At 39.7% G+C, this 22,904-nt stretch overlaps 1 protein-coding gene across 4 annotated transcripts in view; it reads right to left on the bottom strand.

The window, feature by feature from the left end:
- larp1 (La ribonucleoprotein 1, translational regulator) overlaps positions 1 to 22,711 on the bottom strand; it is a 126,857-nt gene extending 104,146 nt beyond the window's left edge. For all 4 annotated transcript variants that reach the window (XM_061963010.2, XM_061963012.2, XM_061963011.2 and 1 more), the window contains exon 1: positions 22,094 to 22,711. In XM_061963010.2, the coding sequence (XP_061818994.1) occupies positions 22,094 to 22,382 (289 nt within the window). In that variant the 5' untranslated portion in view covers positions 22,383 to 22,711. The remainder of the gene's footprint in view (positions 1 to 22,093) is intronic.
- Positions 22,712 to 22,904: the final 193 nt, after the last annotated feature.

Here is a 22,904-nt window from a genome sequence, read left to right as displayed (position 1 = left end):
CACACATTCTTGCCATCTCTGTCGTAGCATAGCTTTCGTCGGTAAAGTGTGCGGAACAAACGACTGACCATTTCGTCGGCTTTCCCCACAACCTCGTATTTTGAACAAATTTCGTCCAATTTCTTGCCACTTTCGCATCTTTGGGCCACTGGTGCAACTTGAATCCGTCCCTGTTCGTGTTGTTACACCCTCCGACAACACACCGACGAAAGTGAGAAAATGGCAAATTGCTTCCTGATGTGACGTCACGTTGAGAGCGAATAATAGAAAGGCGTTTAATTCGCCAAAATTCACCCATTTAGAGTTCGGAAATCGGTTAAAAAAATATATGGTCTTTTTTCTGCAACATCAAGGTATATATTGACGCTTACATAGGTCTGGTGATAATGTTCCCCTTTAATTAATAGGGACGGCGTGGCGCAGTGGAAGAATGGCCGTGCGCGACCCGAGGGTCCCTGGTTCAATCCCCACCTAGTACCAACCTTGTCATGTCCGTTGTGTCCTGAGCAAGACACTTCACCCTTGCGCCTGATGGGTGCTGGTTAGCGCCTTGCATGGCAGCTCCCTCCATCAGTGTGTGAATGTGTGTGTGAATGGGTAAATGTGGAAGTAGTGTCAAAGCGCTTTGAGTACCTTGAAGGTAGAAAAGCGCTATACAAGTACAACCCATTTATCATTTATTTATAATTGTTCTTCCTCCATTTGTGATCAGTTTCGCTACTTCTCTTGTATTGTCACTCGCACTGCTCCGCTTGTACCACCTGCCTCAGCTAACGTTAGCCATGCTGCTACCTCTCTGCTGGGCGAGGGCGTATGACGCTACACGCGCGACAGTATGTGACGTATGTAAGAAGGTGGGCTTGTTTTACGCCCCTGTGAGAAGGAGAGACTAGAAAGAGTGAAGTGTAATGCCCGCAGCTAAAAGCAACTGCGTGACAACGTATACGATATCACGATACAATAATTTTCTATATCGCACAGAGGCAAACCCGCGATATATCGATATATCGCCCAGCCCTAGTATGGATCCAATACCATGTAGTTACAGGCAGTACTGGCTATAATACTTTTACTTAGGCCTAGGCGATATGGCCTAAAAAAAAAAAAAATGATTTTTTGACAAAATTTGATTTACGATTTTTCCTCTACTTTTTAAAGAAACCAATGAATACAGAAACAGATGTAATTTAAAACACATTTTTCATAAATTTTATAAAAAAACAAGTAGCTTTAAATGACACTACAAAATTCTCATTTCGGCATGGCGCAGTGGAAGAATGGCCGTGCACGACCCGAGGGTCCCTGGTTCAATCCCCACCTAGTACCAACCTCGTCATGTCCGTTGTGTCCTGAGCAAGACACTTCACCCTTGCTCCTGATGGGTGCTGGTTAGCGCCTTGCATGGCAGCTCCCTCCATCAGTGTGTGAATGTGTGTGTGAATGGGTAAATGTGGAAGTAGTGTCAAAGCGCTTTGAGTACCTTGAAGGTAGAAAAGCGCTATACAAGTACAACCCATTTATTTGTATGTTAATTTTAAACCAAATATAAATTGTACTATTAATGCAATAATTACAACTATATTTAAAGCTTCCTCTGGGAAGCAATACTTCTGCTTGAATAAAACACTGTAAACAAAAATGTAGCATTGTACCTTGCACGCAAATAATCTAACATTTGAGATTAAAAAAAGTGCAAACTTAAAACTTCTGTCTTGAAAAAAATACTTCTGTAAATAGAAATGTAGCATTGTGCATTGCATGCAAAAAAAATAAATAAATCAATAGTTACCAATATTCATTAAATAGTAATACAAATCAATCAGTTCAATTAAGTGCAAACTTAACCCTTTTGTTTTGAATAAAATGATTCTGTAACTAAAAATGTAGTATTGTATGCAAATAAATCAGCAAGTAAAACATTGAGATTATTATATAGTTTTAGGAAATGGATAAACAGGAGTATCCTGGGCTCCTTGTTAGTGTGTACTGATGTTAAAAAGACAATGCACACACCAGTGCATATGTAATATATCACTATATTGATGATTATACGTGTTATAACTCCACAAGAGTTTTGCAGCAGCACATGCTCGACGAGCTGTGCGGTTTAGATGTGCGGAGCGACTGCTTTAGTGATCGCTGTGTGCATTGTTCTCCATACTGTACGGTACATGGTACCTTGTGTAAATGATTTCGCCACAGTAAGCTGCTTCTTAGGTGGTGGAGTTGTTAATGCGGTCTTGATCATTGCATTTCCCCCATGCTGGAATAAGTGTGTTGTGCGGCTGCCTTTTTTAAAGAAACTTTGCAGAGTGCAGTCACTTGTTCCACAACTGTTGTCGCAAATCTAAAGCACTTGAAAGTATTTTCTTTTCTTTGGAACACTACTCGCTCTCGTTAGCATTAGCCATGTTTTGCTAGGCTTGTGGATCTCCGCTGAGGAAGAAAGGGGGAAGGCAAGGGCTATGGAAGTTTCGGAGCAAGAAGAGAAAAACATAAGATTTTTTTTTTTTTCCAATTGTCTGCAACAAAAAAAAGAAAGTTTTTTTATGGCGTCACATTAGTGCCAAAAATCCGAGCGCATAAAAACTGTTATCGCGCGCTGATTCTCCACTTCGTGCGCGCGCGACACCATTTTGCGCGCGCGTGGTGCCTTTTTGCGCGCGCACGGTGCCTTTCTGTGCGCGCGCGGTGCCTTTCTGTGCGCGCGCCACGCCTTTCTGCGCGCGCCACGCCTTTCTGCGCGCGCCACGCCTTTCTGCGCGCGCCACGCCTTTCTGCGCGCGCCACGCCTTTCTGCGCGCGCGCCACGCCTTTCTGCACGCTCTCTGTGTACTCCTGGCATCTCTCCTCGCGCTGTCATGTTTCTTTTTGGCACTTTGGGGGCGGGTATGCTTAGACGGCCCCTTCTTTCTGATTGGCTGTGAGCATTTTTCATATGACCAATCATTCTCCAGCGTAGCAACGTTGTAGCCATCTTACCTCGGACAGCTAGCCTCAATCATTACATTGATGTCAATGGTACATGTACTAATTAAATTACCATAACTTGCTAGATTTTCGACCAATTTACAAACGGTTTGCCTTGTTACAAATCTTATTACATGTAGATATGACATAGGATGCTGTACCTGTTGAAATTACCTCTTTCGCTTTAAAAAAAAAATGACTTAATTGTGCAACATAGTTGTGTAGGGTCAGTGTTAGTCAGTTCTCTGATTATTTTAAACTGTTTCAGAATACATTAATTACATTAAACAAAATTCAAAGATTATTTCATTAATTTTATGGCTGAATCAAAATAAATTCCATAAATTAGAAAACAAATGTTCAAGAAGAAGTGAAAATATAAAATAATGTTATGGTTGGATGTTATTGCTGGTGGACCAGTTCTGGCTGAAAGATGTGATTATGGTGTTTGTTGTCTTATCATTTATTTGGGTCACATTTTGTATTACCCTGTATTGTGTTTATGTGGTATGAAATAACCTTCATCAGCACGCAACATTTTTTTATCCACTTCTTCCTCCGTAAATCCTGATACATATTGACGATGACCCGCCCTCCTATACTTCTGATTGGCTCTGAGCATTTTTCAGCATTTTTCGCCTGACCAATCAGAAAGAAGGGGCCGTCTAAGCATACCCGCCCCCAAAGTGCCAAAAAGAAACATGACAGCGCGAGGAGAGATGCCAGGAGTACACAGAGAGTGCGCAGAAAGGCGTCGCGCGCGCGCAAAGAGGCACCGCACGCGCACAGAAAGGCACCGCGCGCGCGCAAAAGGGTGTAGCGCGCGCACGAAGTGGAGAATCAGCGCGCGATAACAGTTTTTATGCGCTCGGATTTTTGGCACTAATGTGACGCCATAGTTTTTGCGATAAAATCAATACATCACCCCAGGCCTACTTTTACTTTGAAATATTCAACATCACTGAATGATTTTGTTTTTCCAATTGTAATCACAATTATAATAAACAATAATACATTTGACAAAACACAGGACTGGAGTGTAACAAAATAACATTTAAACTACTTCCTTATTCTCTTGCATACAATTGTTTGATCAACTACTCTTTTAAATCATTTGTGTTTTGCCCACCAAGTCCACCTGTGTTCAATAACTTATGACCCTGAATTTGTTAACATTACATTTTGTGAAAATAACCATATTGATCTAATCATTCTAATATCGCGTATATATCGATACTACCCTTGGGTGTCCACACTACCAATATATGGATGTATCCACACTCCCCTTACGTGTACGCCTGGTTGTTACACAGCAACAGATCGTTATATCCTCTCTTATTAATCTAAGATTAATTAATTAAGTATAATTTTCAGTAATATCTACTGTAAAACACTTCTATCTACACTTCCTAAACTTTATTTAAAGTGTTTGAAGCTATCTTAGCGGCTCGCTCAGCGTGTAGCATGTCGTCTTGTCTACTCTTGCTAGTTTTTATTCAGCGTGTAAACATGTTTAGCATCGTCCTCCAGTGATAATGAAACATGTAAGAAATGCAGTTTATTTTCTGCAATGGAAAATGGAGTTGACGATTATTCATTTACGGGACTACAACGTTAGCTGCTAGTCGCCTGTCAGCTGGGGGACCAAAATTAAAGGTCCACTGGGAAAGGCAGGGCTCGAATTTAACCATGGCAACTGCGGCATTTGTCATAATGCCCTAAAAATTGACCAACATCCGCGGCAAGAACATGCCGTGACCGCCCATGACTTTTTACTTGTTAATGGACGAGGGATGTAACAATAAACTGTATAATGATCATTTGCGATAAAATTTCCGACGGTTAGTAATAAGTCACATTTTTTTAATTACCGAAACCCCGTCATTTATTAATGCATTTTAGGCAACACCAAGTCAGGCGCATGCGCACTAGCGTCGGTTGGCTTGATAATCATGGCGGGCCAACGACACGGACTTTGCTCGGGAGATTTCCCCTCAGAGTAAACAGAGCCAAGCGCTTGGTTTAACGTCATTTCCCCTCGCTTCCCGGCGTGCGGTTAAAGGGGAATATTATCACCAGACCTATGTAAGCGTCAATATATACCTTGATGTTGCAGAAAAAAGACCATATATTTTTTTAACCGATTTCCGAACTCTAAATGGGTGAATTTTGGCGAATTAAACGCCTTTCTATTATTCGCTCTTGGAGCGATGACGTCACGTTGTGACGTCACATCGGGAAGCAATCCGCCATTTTCTCACTTTCGTCGGTGTGTTGTCGGAGGGTGTAACAACACGAACAGGGACGGATTCAAGTTGCACCAGTGGACCAAAGATGCGAAAGTGGCAAGAAATTGGACGAAATTCGTTCAAAATACGAGGGTGTGGGGAAAGCCGACGAAAATGGTCAGTCATTTGTTCCGCACACTTTACCGACGAAAGCTATGCTACGACAGAGATGGCAAGAATGTGTGGATGTCCTGCGACACTCAAAGCAGATGCATTTCCAACGATAAAGTCAAAGAAATCTGCCGCCAGACCCCCATTGAATCTGCCGGAGTGTGTGAGCTATTCAGGGACAAAGGACCTCGGTAGCACGGCAAGCAAGTGAGCTAAACGCCCTGGATGTCTTGGCTCACACCGTCCCTTATGCCACCAAAGATGATCAAGAGAAGAATATCGACCCTAGCTTCCCTGGCCTGCTGACATCGACTCCAAAACTGGACCGATCAGCTTTCAGGAAAAGAGAGCGGATGAGGGTATGTCTACAGAATATATTAATTGATGAAAACTTTATTCATTACTCGCGGTTTTACGTAAATTATTATACATAAACTGTGTTTACCAATAATTTAGCTTAAAAACATTTATTTTTTTCAATCATTCGAGTACATTCGGGTAGTCTTGTGTAATGTAGTATTTTGTGTCTATTTAGGTATGGTTAACCTGAGTGCTGAAATCGTGGAAAAATATATGTTCTTAGCGCGCCTGAAATGGGCTGTCTGCACTCTCAAAGTGCATGTTGTTGCCAAATGTATTTCATATGCTGTAAACCTAGTTCATAGTTGTTAGTTTCCTTTAATGCCAAACAAACACATACCAATCGTTGGTTAGAAGGCGATCGCCCAATTCGTCCTCGCTTTCTCCCGTGTCGCTGGCTGTCGTGTCGTTTGTCGGTTTCGCTTGCATACGGTTCAAACCGATATGGCTCAATAGCTTCAGTTTCTTCTTCAATTTCATTTTCGCTACCTGCCTCCACACTACAACCATCCGTTTCAATACATGCGTAATCTGTTGAATCGCTTAAGCCGCTGAAATCCGAGTCTGAATCCGAGCTAATGTCGCTATATCTTGCTGTTCTATCCGCCATGTTTGTTTGTATTGGCATCACTGTGTGACGTCACAGGAAAATGGACGGGTGTTTATAACAATGGTTAAAATCAGACACTTTGAAGCTTTTATTTAGGGATATTGCGTGATGGGTAAAATTTTGAAAAAAACTTCTAAAAATAAAATAAGCCACTGGGAACTGATTTTTAATGGTTTTAACCCTTCTGAAATTGTGATAATGTTCCCCTTTAAGAGCGCACTGCTGCGTTTAGATGGCAACAGGTGTGGACAATATTGGAGACTGACACACTTGTCCCCACACTAAAAGTATAAAGCGAAGGAGAAAACTATTTGATGTTACTTTTATTTTGTAAATACAGCGTCCATCAGCTACTGTGACTTAGTTAATGATGTGAAGAAACATGCAGCACGCGATGTGTCGTGAACATAGTCACAACTTGTTTATAAAGTCTTTACTTTGTTTACTGGGTTGTTCACTCCTTTAACTGCAAACTGTATCAGTGGTCAAATAACATCAATACTAGCTCAAATGTTTTGTCATCTCATCGAATTGAACGAAGGCTGTGAAGATTGTGTATTCAATGTGAGAGGTGTCACTCCTCTTGATTTTTGTTGACCAAACTGTTGTACTGAACCAAGAGAAAAACAAAGCTTGTTTATTACACTTCATATTCATTAGCCCAACTGCTTTGGGTTCTATTTTGATATTAAAAAGTAAACAGAAGGTTGTTTTTTTTTACATTACTTGGTTTTTTTTCATGACACAAAGGTGGTACTTCAAAAAACATTCATGTGACAGCATTTTGTTAATAGTGCATAGTTAATTCCTGTATGACATATTTCTGCTCAAACTCTTAATGGATCTGTCCCGATACATCATCTTCATGTACATATAAATGTACATAACTTAAAAACATAAACATATATATTTCTTTAAATACCTCCCTCTATCAAAAAGGCAACACTTGCCTTGACCTTAAAAAGTTAAAATTCGAGGCCTGGGAAGATATTAATCACGTACATTTTCACAGAAACCGTCTGATACTGATTGGTGGCATAACCATTATAGCACCTCTGGAAATGTTTGTCACCACAGAAAATAACTCTCTTCAATGTGATGACATAATGCATAGCTGTGTAGCACTGTGACTGATTATACAAAAAGTTGATCCCCTCGTGGCAGAATTCACCCAGGCCTCGTCTTGTGTTCCACTATAAAAAAATAAGATTTATATCTAATCTTTATAATTAGGGCTTATTGGACAAGTAATGCTCACGAGTTAAGTGTAGGTCACAATTTCACAACAAGCATCTTTGTATGTTGGACTTATTTATTTCTCCAGGCTATTATTTCATTTTACATTGATGTTGAAATACATTTCCACTCTTTAGACTGCTCTTATCCGCGACTGGATTTCTTCCAAGGACACACAGAGTACACACTGGTGATAAGAGTTAAACACAACCTTTCGCAAAGATTCAACTCCCAAACTTGTGTTGGTCTTTATAGTATTTATTTTTCATTGCAACATTAGGGTTTTCTTTGGCGGCTAATCCTTTCCATGTTGTCCCACTGACAGTGCGAAAACATTTGCTTCGACTTCATCTGTCCATTTGGGACACCGCTTATGTGGTGACGGGTGGTTGTGAGAACATGTGGTGTATTCAGCTGACACCAGGTCAATTCATATCACCGTGACCTAAATAATCCGGGTGGCTTTCTACCTGAAACATATTCACTTGAAATGGGCTGGGCGATAAAATAATATCAATACATATTAGGGCTGGGGGATATGGATGAAAAAGTATATCTCGATATCTTTTTACTTACCAACTCGATATTCGATATCTATCTCGATATATTTTTCGGTGAAAGTATACATATAAAGATATAAATTTTTTAGCGAGATTCAGTGAACTTGAAGTGAATGACAACTGTACTGCCCGGGGCCACATGCGGCCCGTTAAGCTTTTCAATCAGGCCCGCCGACATTCCAAAATATATTTTTTAGATCTTTAAGATGGAAACTGTAGCTGCCATGATGATGGGCAGTGATGTTTTCTAATGACCATAAGTCTTAAACCAGGGGTGCTCATTACGTCGATCGCGAGCTACCGGTCGATCGCGGAGGGTGTGTCAGTCAATCACCAGCCAGGCATTAAAAAAATAGTCCTAAAAATGAGCAATCATAAATCTTCACTATGACGTCACTTTCGTCACTTGATTGACATTCACGGCACCCGAGGGTCTTCTGAGATGACGCTGGCTGCTGCCAGCTCATTAAAATTACCGACTGGAAGGCGAGAAACACTTTATTTCAACAGACTCTGGCGCCGTACCTGTTGTCAAAACTCCAAAGACCGACTGCACAGTTGCGCTAACAAAACAAGAGTCTCAGAAAGCTGGCGTGCACAAGCTAGCAAGCTACGGAGTTTGCCGACAATGTATTTCTTGTAAAGTGTATACAAAGGAGTACGGAAGCTGGACAAATAAGATGCCAAAAACCAACCACTTTCATGTGGTATTGGACAGAAAGGAGGACTTTTTTCTCCTCCATTCGAAAATGCGGACGTTTTTAACACCACTGTCTGATTCCAATCAATGCAAGTCATCAGAATCAGGTAATACACCAACTTATATTCTTGTCTTCATGAAAGAAAGGAATCTATATGTGTTAAACATGCCTGTATTATCTTTAAACACCTTAACTTGTTAACAATATTAACTATATGTGTTAAACATGCTTGCATTATCTTTAAACACCTTTAACTTGTTAACAATATTAACTATATGTATTAAACATACTTGTATTATCATTAAACACCTTTAATTTATTAACAATATTAACTATATGTATTAAACATTCTTGTATTATCATTAAACACCTTTAATTTATTAACAATATTAACTATGTGTTAAACATGATTGCATTATCATTAAACACCTTTAATTTATTAACAATATTAACTATATGTGTTAAACATGCTTGTATTATCTTTAAACACCTTTAACTTATTAACAAAAACATATATTTCATAAATAAGTAAATACAAATTATATATATGAATGAGGTAGATCCCCACGACTTGATCAATTGAAAAGTAGCTCGCCTGCAGAAAAAGTGTGAGCACCCCTGTCTTAAACTATACAAAGTATTTCAATGGTTGGAATCTGCACTTTTCCATGATATTTTAGTGACTAGTGTTGTCCTGATACCAATATTATTTCGAAACTTTTCGGTACTTTTCTAAATAAAGGACATCAGAAAAAATTGCATTATTGGCTTTATTTTAACAAAAAATCTTAGAGTGTGGCGGACCGGTACTTTTCAGAGGCGGTATGGTACCGAATATGATTCATTAGTACCGCGGTACTCTACTAATACCCGTATACCGTACAACCCTACGAGTTACTATGGTAATCTACGTCACAGCAGGTCAGACTAGGCACCAAGCAGTGTGGGTGGGGAGTGTTTCCACAGAGTGTTTCCAGAGCCTGAAATGTGGGTGTCAAGGACAGACGCAGAAGGAGATTTTTACAACAAAGTTCTAAAGCTTAGTGATATATCAGAGAGAAAAGATTTTTGTTTTTATACCCTTCGTGTTCATATTTCGCTGTGTTTGTTGCATTTGGCTTGATTGTAAAATATGTCAAATGAGAGGATGTGTGACGTTCATATGTTGTCAATATTCAGGGTTTTATCTTTCATAAAAAAAATTTAAAAATTCCATTCCGTTTTTAGGGCGGTCTGTCATAACATTTTTAGCATTCAATCAGACTTTATTGTGAGGTTTTGTATTAGTTTTCCTAAAAAATAGATATACCGGCCCCCAGACACATTTTTTTCTCTAAATTTGGCCCCCAGAGTCAAAATAATTGCCCAAGTCTGGTCTAGATGGATATTAACAGCACAGAAAAACTGTTTAAGTCAGAATTACACAACATAAATAAAATAGACAAATATTATTTCTACGTAAAATAAATAACATAGTTGTGCAAATAATACAAAATGTATCAAACTCATAAAAAAATTCATCTGCAGGCAGGCACTTTGTGATTTCCCTTACTGGTTGACCAACCCTACCTTGCCTCTGATTGGCCTGTCCCTAACCAATCGTGACTCATCATGATAAACAACCAACCAATCATGGATGTTCTTATACGTGCAGGCACGTCTTGGAAGGAGGAAGGGGAGTGGCTTAGTAGCTCATGGAGGGGGAGCGAGGGAGAACAAGGAACACAACAAATAAGCGGCGTTTGGTAATTTTAACGTGAAATAAATTATATCGATATTACGATATTTTCTTAATTCATATCTTGTTTGAAAATATATTGATATATCTTACAAACTCGATATATCGCCCAGCCCTAATACATATCGAGATAGAGACGTAATCGATATCTGTAAAAAATGTGTTCAATAAAACCATTCCATTTTTTTAATATCGGAAGAAACGAAGTTGCCAGGCAAGGTTGTTTGCATGAACAAAAGCACTCGCGCTCTGGTAAATCAGTTAACAGTATCGACAATCTATTTTGGTTTGCATCACGTTGTTGACTTGCGGTTGATTCTTTGCATGGAGTGAGAAGAGAAACTCAAAATAAGTGCTGCACAGAGCGAAGAACAGGATGGTCAGGATGGTTTTTTTTGGATGTTTTAAAAACGAAACGCAGTCAGACCAATGTGGTCTGTAAATGATGCAAGACCGACAATACCACACCAACTTAGCCGCGCTCACCCTTTAGAGCACAGCTGTAACTTCCTGGTACTAAACCTGCAGAAAATAGTTATTCTCAGATTTATCTGTTGACATTTGCACACTATCCACTATTTTCTTACATTTTATTGAGCATTTCTTAGACTTTCCTAATTTTTGCACCTTTACTTTAAGAGATTATTGTTAAATGTTCGAATTTTGTATACATTGAGTGTTTTCCATGGTTGTGATGATATTTCCTTTCCTTTATTTGCCTTGATAGCTGAGGGGATTTTAATCAGTGGAAGGGTACCTTTTAAATAAATATATTTACATTTAATATATATTTTTTTCCTGGTCATTTTTTATAGGGCATAAAAATAATAATTATTGATATCGACCGATATAAAACACTTATAACGTGATACAATTTTCTTTTTTGAAACTACAGGAGCTAGTAAAGTTACAGACATTATGTGTTATGTTTAAGGCTAAAAGTAAAACATTACCGGCAAATTTACAAAAAAATGTTGTAATCACTTCTGAGAATGAAGAGCATAGAAGAAAAGGTTATTTCAAACATCAGTATTCAAGGACAACTTTAAAACAAATGTGTATATCAGTGGTGGGGGTTAAACTATGGAATTCTCTTTACAATGAGATAAAAGACTAAAAATATATTCCAATTGAAAAAAATATATAAAGACAGAACAATAAGATCATATGGACAGCCATAAGTGTTTACATTTTGCTTTATATTTATTATTATACTTATTTTTTTGTCTGGTTTTGTATCATTCCATGAAGGTGTGTATTACTTTTTTTTGTTCGGTTTGTACTTCATGAAGTTTTGCACTTTTTTTGTGTGTTTTTGGTTTGTTTTCATTATATTTGGATGTATTTGTTTGATTTGTATGCTATCCATTAAATAAGACTACGTATTATGTTGAAGGGGGCAGGAAAATATATGTTCCTTCTCAGGCATTGGTGTGTAAATGTGTGTTTAGTTGCTGAGGTTTAATTGTCTATTGATCAAAGATGCACATCAATGAAGGAGATAAATAAAAAATGAATGAATGAATGCTATATCGCCCAGCCCTAACATGAAACCATATATACCGTAAAATCCTACGTTCTGGTCAATTGTTTGCATGACGATATAATTTTTGGTCCTTTGGTACATGCTTAAAAAATTTGGAAGACGTTTTTGAAAGTTGTTGCATTTCTATTTCCATATGAAGAAAACAATGGTGAAAGTCAGTGCTAATATAGCTTTTCAGCGTACAAATTCCTTGAATAAAGTGTACATGTAATACACGGCCACCATTTTACTTGTCATAGTATTCATTTACATATCACATGTTCACTAAAGAGGAGAATTTTTAAAGGACATTATGGTCACCGCAGTCTCTATACAACATAACATTACCAATTACTGGCCTGGCATGCATATTATCAATCAATCAATCGTGTATTTATATAGCCATAAATCACAAGTGTCTCAAAGGGCTTACAACTATTCAGTTGTATTCTTGTGAATTTGTTTTAAAACCTAAAAGGAGGTCTCATGTTTCCCACTTGTTTTTGTGAACTTTTTGTATCTGCATTGCACCCACATAACTTCCCCATTGTGGGATGACTAAAGTCTAGCATATCTCACCAGTCATTCTGAGGACTAGGGGTGTAGAAAATAGATGGATGTTTCAGTGTTAGTAAAGGGTCACAAAACATGATCTGCTTCGACAACCGTATTGACAACAATAAAACATGCTAATGTTAGATCAATTCAATAGGCCCTTTTCCACCGTAAGAACTTTCCCATAAGTTCCCCCTGTGTTTCCACCAAAAACTACTTCTTCAGGAACCCTTCTTAATTCCTGCATGCTAGGTGGGACTTTTGGAATGCACCCAGAACATTTTCGGGGACGGGCTGTGCTGTCCAAAGCTGATTGGTTGAACACAGTTGGGGACGTTCCTAAGACGTATTTTTCAAACACACATTTGTTTGTTTTATTTTTTTTGTCCATGGTATGTGCTTATGGTATGCTTGTAATGTGTAATGACTTGTGATTTATGTATTATTTTGTATTATAACCTGTCGAATGTTTACTGTATTAACCTGCCTTAGGGACAACGGATGAAATCTAGCTATTGTGCTAACTCCAGCATATTTACATTGTAGCTCAATGTTGATGAATATGCATTGTCCTAATTCAAATAAATAACTAAATAAAAAAATGAATAAAACCACCATCAGGATATACACGGCAACTTGTTTATTTCTTCTGTATTTCTATTAGAAAATACTTGACAACGGAGAGAAAGTAGAACCAAAGGAGCTTTTGCGGGGAATCTTTGTGCCGAAGAACGCCAATCATTGAAAATATCTTGCCGTGTTTTAGTCTTTAAACTACATGCAGTTTATTGTTGTTATTTTTACAAACTTCATTTCGATTCGAGAAGCTACGAGAAGTCGACGGACTCTTTTAAACGTATTTACAATGGCGTATGAAGTCGGACTCTAGGCAACGACCTCAGCTGCTTACTACGCTGACTTTGTTGGATAAATGTGAAATATAGGAGACAGTACACAAGTGCAACTAAAGTAAATAACATAAAATATTAACCATTTACTTTATTACATATGATAAAAGTAGTGACACTCCATTTGTGTAGCTATTAGGCTCAACCCGAGTGAACAGAACGCTAATGCTAACAAGCTATAGTGATGCGTTTGTGTTGTCGGCGGGAGATAAACACTGACATTTATTATTTATAGATTGTTATTTACAGCTGAAATGGACGCTCATGAATTCATCATTTACCGAGAGGACAACTTTCTGACTGTTGGACATTGCGGACAAAAATACAGATTTTTTTTTATGAACAATTCAGTACACTTTATTTTTTAAATCATATCAATTTGTATATTATTGCTTTATATTTCATTTACTTAGAATTAAGTGAAATAACTGCGACCTAATATTGTTTATTTACATGGTGAAATATGCTAATCCACTCCTCCATACGCAATCAGCCTGATTTGTATAAACTACCCTGGAACTGTGAAACGCTGTGGAAACACAAACCGCACGCTTCCACAGGAACCTATAGTTCTAGAAACTACAACTACAAAGTTAATACAGTTTGCTTCTCTTTCTTCCCCTCCCATTTATCTGCTTTCTTTTGTATACCAAGTAGGGAAGTCCAATAAATGCTTTAAAATGTAATATCGGAAATTATCGGTATCGGTTTCAAAAGTATCGGTATCGGTTTCAAGAAGCAAAATTTATGACTTTTTAAAACGCCGCTGTGTACACGGACGTAGGATGAAGTACAGAGCGCCAATAAACCTTAAAGGCACTGCCTTTGCGTGCCGGCCCAGTCACAATATATCTACGGCTTTTCACACACTCACAAGTGAATGCAAGGCATACTTGATCAACAGCCATACAGGTCACACTGAGGGTGGCCGTATAAACAACTTTATCACTGTTACAAATATGCGCCACACTGTGAACCCACACCAAACAAGAATGACAAACACATTTTGGGAGAACATCCACACCGTAACACAACAGGACAAATACCCAGAACCCCTTGCAGCACCAACTCTTCCGGGACGCTACAATATACACCCCCCGCTACCCCTCCACCTCAACCCCGCCCACCACAACCTCCTAATGCTCTCTCAGGGAGAGCATGTCCCAAATTCCAAGCTGCTGTTTTGAGGCATGTTAAAAAAAATAATGCACTTTGTGACTTCAATAATAAATATGGCAGTGCCATGTTGGCACTTTTTTCCATAACTTGAGTTGAAGTTGTTCTCTTATTTTGGAAAACCTTGTTACATTGTTTAATGCATCCAGCGGGGTATCACAACAAAATTAGGCATAATGTGTTAATTCCACAACTGTATATATATTAGTATCGGTTGATATAGGTATCGGTAATTAAGAGTTGGACAATATCGGAATATCGGATATCGGCAAAAAAGCCATTATCGGACATCTCTAATTCCAAGTTATCATTACATATATGTATTGTTGCATTTGAACAATTGTAATGTTACCGGCGGTATTTATTGTTAATACTCATTATCAATAGTGCCATTTCTATTGGTGTTTGAACATTTGTATTGTTGATAATAGGAGGTAATTATTGTTAATACTCATTATCAATAGTGCTATTTCTATTGGTATTTGTATTGCTTCATTTGTAGTGTAGTAATGTTCATTGTAATTTCTGTACCATTATTTATTTCACCAACTGCTCCTTTGCCATCACTTTCACCATCATATTTGTACATATCGTACTTGCTGACGTTGTATTGTTGTTGTTGTGTTTGCCTTTGTCTCTCTGTCTTATCCCCCTCTTGTCCCCACAATTTCCCCCTCTGTCTTCCTTTTTTTCTCTTTCTATCCTCTCCGGCTGCACCAAATAATAATATAAATCCATTAAATAATGTTATTACTCATTATCAATAGTGCTATTTCTGTTGGTATTTGTATTGCTCCATTTGTAGTGTAGTAATGTTCATTGTAATTTCTGTATTATTATTTATTTCACCAACTGCTTCTTTGCCATCACTTTTACCATCATATTTGTACATATCATATTTGCTGCTGATGTTCTATTGTTGTTGTGTTTGCTGTTTTCTCTCTGTCTTATGCCCCTCTTGTCCCCACAATTTCCCCCTCTGTTTTCCTTTTTTCCCTCTTTCTATCCCCTCCTGCTGCACCAAATAATATAAATCCATTAAATAATGTTAATACCGTATTTTTCGAAATATAAGTCGCAGTTTTTTTCATAGTTTGGCCGGGGGTGCGACTTATACTCAGGAGCGGCTTATGTGTGAAATTATTAACACATTACCGTAAAATATCAAATAATATTATTTAGCTCATTCACGTAAGAGACATATAATATTTCATGGGATTTAGCGATTAGGGGTGACAGATTGTTTGGTAAACGTATAGCATGTTCTATATGTTATTGTTATTTGAATGACTCTTACCATAATATGTTACGTTAACATACCAGGCACGTTCTCAGTTGGTTATTAATGCGTCATATAACGTACACTTATTCAGCCTGTTGTTCACTATTCTTTATTTATTTTAAATTGCCTTTCAAATGTCTATTCTTGGTGTTGGGTTTTATCAAATGAATTTCCCCAAAAAATGCGACTTATACTCCAGTGCGACTTATATATGTTTTTCCCCTTCTTTATTATGCATTTTCGGCCGGTGCGACTTATTCTCCGGAGCGACTTATACTCCGAAAAATACGGTACTCATTATCAATGGTGCTATTTCTATTGGTATTTGTATGCTCCACTTGTAGTGTAGTAATGTTCATTGTCATTTCTGCATTATTATGTAGTTCACCAACTGCTTCTTTGCTATCACTTGTACATATCCTATTTGCTGATGTTGTTATATTGTTGTTGTTGTTGTCTTTCTGTCTTATCCCCCCGTCTTCCTTTTTTTCCCTCTTTCTATCCCCTCCTGCACAAAATAATATAAATCAATTTAATAAAAGTCAAATACAAATAAGGCAACAAGAGAAGTATCCCACACTTCTCTTTTGTAAAGTCAATTTGAACAGCCAAAATGGGCATCTACATCAACTGTATGATTTGCCCAAGAAGCTGAACAAGACACACAAAAACAACAACAAAAACAAGAAACTAGAGCAGTGGTTCTTAACCTGGGTTCGATCAAACCCTAGGGGTTCGGTGAGTCGGGCTCAGTGGTTCGGCGGATTAATTGATTGATTGAGACTTTATTAGTAGATTGCACAGTACAGTACATATTCCGTACAATTGACCACTAAATGGTAACACCCGAATAAGTTTTTCAACTTGTTTAAGTCGGGGTCCACGTTAGGTCAAAACCATGTAAATACAAACTTCTCCCTATCGGCGTACTACGGATACGGCAACAGCAGAAGTCAGACTGATTTGCAGGTGTGTAATTTGTTGTGAGTTTATGCACTGTGTTGGTTTTGTTCTTTGAACAAGGTGATGTTCATGCACTGTTCATTTTGTGCACACGTAATAAAACATGGTAACACTTTGGTATGGGGAACATATTCACCATTAATTAGTAACATGCAAATTAGTAACATATTGGCTCTTAACTAGTCATTATTAAGTACTTATTAATGCCTTATTCTGCATGGCATTATTATAACCCTAACCCTAACCCTAACCCAGGGGTCGGCAACCTTTACCAGTCAAAGAGCCATTTTGACCAGTTTCACAAATCAAAGATAACAATGGGAGCCACAAAAAAATTTTGAAATCTAAAATGAAACAACACTGCATAATAAGTATTTTTTTTGCTTTGTGCTATGTATAAACTAGGGGTCTCATACACGCTGCCCATACCTTAAAATGGAATTTGAATGCTGGTGCGGCACACGGATTTTATATGAATGGCGCTTGTCAACGTCATACGTGCCGTGATGGTACAGCATATAGCACCCACTACAACCAGCGTGCCTGATCAGCCACACGTTGTTTGGGACTTCCGCTTGCTCACGTAGGTGACAGCAAGGCATACTTGGTCAACAACCACACAGGTTACACTGACGGTGGCGGTATAAAAAAAACAAACTTTAACACTCTTACTAATAATGCGCCACACTTTGAACCAAAACCAAACAAGAATGACAAACACATTTCGGGAGAACATCTGCACCTTAACACAACATAAACACAACAGAACAAATACCCAGAATCCCATGCAGCCCTGACTCTTCCGGGCTACATTATACACCCCTGCTACCACCAAACCCCCCCCACCCCCCAGTGCGTCGGTTGAGGTGGGCGGGGTTTGGTAGCGGGGGTGTATAATGTAGCCCGGAAGAGTTAGGGCTGCATGGGATTCTGGGTATTTGTCCTGTTGTGTTACGGTGCAGATGTTCTCCTGAAATGTGTGTCATTCTTGTTTGGTGTGGGTTCACAGTGTGGCGTGGCGCATTATTCGTAAGAGTGTTAAAGTTTGTTTTTTTTATACCACCACCGTCAGTGTAACCTGTGTGGTTGTTGACCAAGTATGCCTTGCTGTCACTTACGTGAGCAAGCGGAAGCTCCATACAACGTGAGGCTGATCAGGCACGTCGGTTGTAGTGGGAATTATATGCTGTACCATCACGGCACGCATGACGTTGACAAGCGTCATTCATATAATACCCGCGCCGCACCAGCATTCAACCATATTAAGGTATGGGCAGCATGTCTGAGACCCCTGGTTTATACATAGCACAAAGCAAAAAAAACCCACTTATAATTCAGTGTTATATCATTTTAAATTTCAAAAAATTATTGTGACTCCCATTGTTATCTTTAATTTATGAAACTGGTCAAAATGGCTCTTTGACTGGTAAAGGTTGCCGACCCCTGCCCTAACCGAATAACTCTCAATTAAATCTTTGTTACTTAGAATATGTTCCCCTAGTGTCCAAAAAACTCTAAATTAAGTTTATGTTACTTAGAATATGTTCCCCATACTAAAGGGCAGAGGTGGGTAGTAACGCGCTACATTTACTCCGTTACATCTACTTGAGTAACTTTTGGGATAAATTGTACTTCTAAGAGTAGTTTTAATGCAACATACTTTTACTTTTACTTAAGTATATTCATAGAGAAGGAACGCTACTTTTACTCCGCTACTTTTATCTACATTCAGCTCGCTACTCGCTACTAATTTGTATCGATCTGTTAATGCACGCTTTGTTTGTTTTGGTCTGTCAGACAGACCTTCAAAGTGCCTGCCTTACTGGTGACGTTTCACTCCGTTCCACCAATCAGATGCAGTCACTGGTGACGTTGGACCAATCAAACAGAGCCAGGTGGTCACATGACATGACTTAAACAAATTGAAAAACTTATTGGGGTGTTACCATTTAGTGGTCAATTGTACGGAATATATACTGTACTGTGCAATCTACTAATAAAAGTTCCAATCAATCAATCAAAAGTGTGAAGGAAAAAATATACTTTTTTATTTCAACCGTACATCCTGTCAAAAGCCTAAAGACTGACCGCACATGAGGACGTTCCTGTCTTCACAATAAAAGTGCCACTCCATTGCGCCTGCGCTTTCAAAACAAGAGTCTCCGAAAGCCAGCGCAAACAAGCTAGCAAGCTACGGAGTTTGACGCCAATATATTTCTTGTAAAATGTATAAAAACGAATATGGAAGCTGGACAAATAAGATGCCAAAAACCCACCACTTTCATGTGGAATTAGACAGAAAGGAGGAACGTTTCTTCTCCTCCATTTGAAAACGTGGACGTTATCATCACGACTGTCTGATTACAATCAACACAAGTCATCAGAATCAGGTAATACACCAACTTATATTCTAGTCTTCATGAAAGAAAGGAATCTATATGTTAAACATGCATGTATATTCATTAAAACACCTTTAACATGTACCGTATTTTCCGCACTATAAGGCGCACCTAAAAACCACAAATTTTCTCAAAAGCTGACAGTGCGCCTTATAACCCGGTGCGCTTTATATATGGATAAATATTAAGATTCATTTTCATAAAGTTTAGGTCTCGCAACTACGGTAAACAGCCGCCATCTTTTTTCCCCGTAGAAGAAGCGCGCGGTGCATGCTGGGATATGTGACGTTTCATTTCCATTTGTGTGTTTATGTAAAGACCCCAAAATGGCTCCTATTAAGTGTGTTGTCTGTCTAATTATAAATAATGCAGACGAGGCGTGTTAACTGAGTTCTCAACGTTTACTTACAGCGTGCTCATAACCACATTCTAACTCCCAGCATACAACAACGCTTCTCAGGGCTACCGCGCATGCTCGTAACTATCGTTGCATGCTGGGTAGTGTAGTTGTTATATTTGCTAGCTCATAACAGCACATTGAGAGACACGCTTACGCGCTTAATTCAATACTCGCCGTCATTCCGGGTGGATTGACAAAAGACCTCCAGCCGCTAGATATTGGTGTCAACAGGGCATTCGAAGCTAGACTGCTAACTGCGTGGGAACAATGGAAGACAGAAGGCGAACACACCTTCACTAAGACGAGGAGGCAGCGCCAGACGACGCCAACATCTGCCAGTGGATCGTAAATTTGCCCAACTTTTCACTTCGGACACCGAAGACGAAGGATTTACGAATGAAGAATAACTTCAGAAAGTGAGCGCTATGTTTATTTTGTGTGTTGTGACATTAACGTTCGAGCAACATTATGTTGCTATTGCTCTGCACTATTTTGAATTTTACTATGTTTGTGATTGCACATTTGCGTACATTTTGGGAGTGAACAGAGTTGTTAGAACGCTGGTTTTTAATATATTATTAAAGTTTGACTGACCTATCTGACTGTTTTTTTGACATTCCCTTTAGCGCAGCGTAGGCGCGGCTTATAGTCCGGGGCGGCTTATTGGTGGACAAAGTTATGAAATATGCCATTCATTGAAGGTGCGGCTAATAATCCGGTGCGCCTTATAGTGCGGAAAATACGGTAAACAAAAACAGCAAAATAAATACATATAAATTACATACTGTATATATCAATGTATATGTATGTATGTATGTATGTATGTATATATATATATATATATATATATATATATATATATATATATATGTATGATATGAGTGTGTATGTTACTCATCAGTTACTCAGTACTTGAGTAGTTTTTTCACAACACACTTTTTACTTTTACTCAAGTAAATATTTGGGTGACTACTCCTTACTTTTACTTGAGTAATAAATCTCTAAAGTACCGGTAACAGTACTTTTACTTGAGTACAATTTCTGGCTACTCTACCCACCTCTGCTAAAGGGTTACCAAAAACATATAATAACTTTGTCTTGAATATGAAGGGAAAAAAAGGAGGGTTCGGTGAATGCGCATATGAAACTGGTGGGGTTCAGTACCTCCAACAAGGTTAAGAACCACTGAACTAGAGGTTCCAGGAACTTAGTGTTCCTGAACTTTTGGTTGTACACAATGCTGCCATAAGCCAGCCATGCAATTTAAATACAGCCAGCAAAATGGGGGGTGGGGGACAAATGGCTGAGAGACACGTTGTCTTTGCAACGATGGCCACCAGTCTACTTAACACTTTATTAAAATATATATATATATATTGGGAACCGATAACCGTTTAAATATGTTATACTGTCACCAGTGTTGTATTCCCCCCTCGGTATGTTTCGCTTATGCAACAACCACGATGACTTGCACACACGCGATAGCTTAGCTAACACTAGCTAACCGGTAACACTAGGCGGCGGTTACCGAACACGCGAGAACCGGCTCGACCAACCTGTAATAAACAAAAGAAAAGTCACCAACACTGGGCGTGGAATTTTGTTTTATTTTAGTCGAGTGGAGCTAGCCGGGCTAAGTGCTATAGCACGCCATGCCCTTTCTCCTCTGCGGGAACACGTGGAGGGAACACGTGACGTCTCATAAACAAAACCTGCTCATTTTTTTGTTTGTTTTGTTTTTTTTAACGGGAAACTGTCAGGTTTTATATGTCGTCTCTCGGCGATGGGCACCGCTCCCCGGAACCGGGGGGGGTACGCGTCCACGCAACCAGGGGGGGGGAACTGGGAAGGGCCCCGGCGACGCGCTAGGCCGACGAGGCGTTAGCTATTGTTAGCATTAGCTTGTGCTAGTTGGGGCTTTTTTGCATGGGTGTTTGTTTAATTCAATGCAAAACAGCGGCGGACAGACATTTTGTGTATTTGAGGGTTGTGTCTACTCGGGTTTAAAAATATATTTCCAGGACATTTGTTTAAGTCTTTTTGACGTCTGCCACCTTTGATCGTTTAGTCACTTAAAAGTGTGCAAAATAAAGTTCCATTTTAAACGCGTGCAAAAAAAAAAAGGGTGTGAGTATGTCTTGTGCAACGAGACACTACTGGGCTCCAGGAATAGCCTCCAGCAGGATCCAAATATAAACCAGCATGCAGGGGGCCACAAGCCGGACCGGGCTTGACATTTTGATCGGTGCCTGACCCCCCCACCCCCGCCTGAGTGACAGCTGCTGGCGAACATAAAGGAAGGCTGACCCACCGTGATGTGCCTGCCCGTTCACGCTGACCACCGTCACCGCGTTCATCTTCCTCGTCCACGGGTTCACCTTGGGCGGGGGGGCCTCGGTAAACTCCTTGCTGCCTTCCGCGCTGTCCTCGCCCGGCCGGGCCTCGCTGTCAGAGCCCCCCTCGCCCGCCTCCGGATCGCGGCTCCCTCGCTCCAGCCCGGCGACGTCGTCCTCCTCCGGCTCGCCGCGGATTACCTTGCCGTGCTCCTCGGCTTTAATGAGCGGGTTGCCCGGCAGGAGAGCCTCCACCTGAGCGGCCATTTCCCCAACCAGCGTCTTCCTTTCCTTCCTCCCCCCCCCCGCCGCCGCCGCCGCCGCTTCGGGATTACCAGTCCACCTTCCCCTCCCCGTGACCGAGTAGGTTTCTCGGGGGGGAAAAAAGTGAAGCGTGTCGCTCTTAAACCAAAATGTTTTCAGTCTAAGACGCAGAGAGGTTCACGCTCGGTTAAAACATGTAAAAAAAAAAAGGCTAAATCCGCGTCCGGAGATGTCTCGAGGGGGACAACAAGCCTTCCTCAGCCACTAGCAGCAATATGGTCGCTCTGCTCCACCACGCGATACCAGGAGCGCGCACGTAAACTGGACGGGGAGGAAGGAGCCACGTACGGGCGGGAGCGCGCGTCTGCCTCACGTCATAGTAATGCTGCCTTCAGGGTCTTTAGATAGAACACGACAGCGCGAACGTTCTACTATTAACAACGGTTGCATTTCAAATTATTAATTAAATCTTCACTGTACAAACATACATATACACATCCTGTACATACACATTCACTGTACAAA

The sequence above is a fragment of the Nerophis lumbriciformis genome, linkage group LG09 (assembly GCF_033978685.3).
Source record: "Nerophis lumbriciformis linkage group LG09, RoL_Nlum_v2.1, whole genome shotgun sequence".
Classification (NCBI taxonomy): domain Eukaryota; kingdom Metazoa; phylum Chordata; class Actinopteri; order Syngnathiformes; family Syngnathidae; genus Nerophis; species Nerophis lumbriciformis.
The sequence above is the reverse complement of the archived record's forward strand: the minus strand, read 5'-3'. Positions and strand labels throughout refer to the sequence as shown.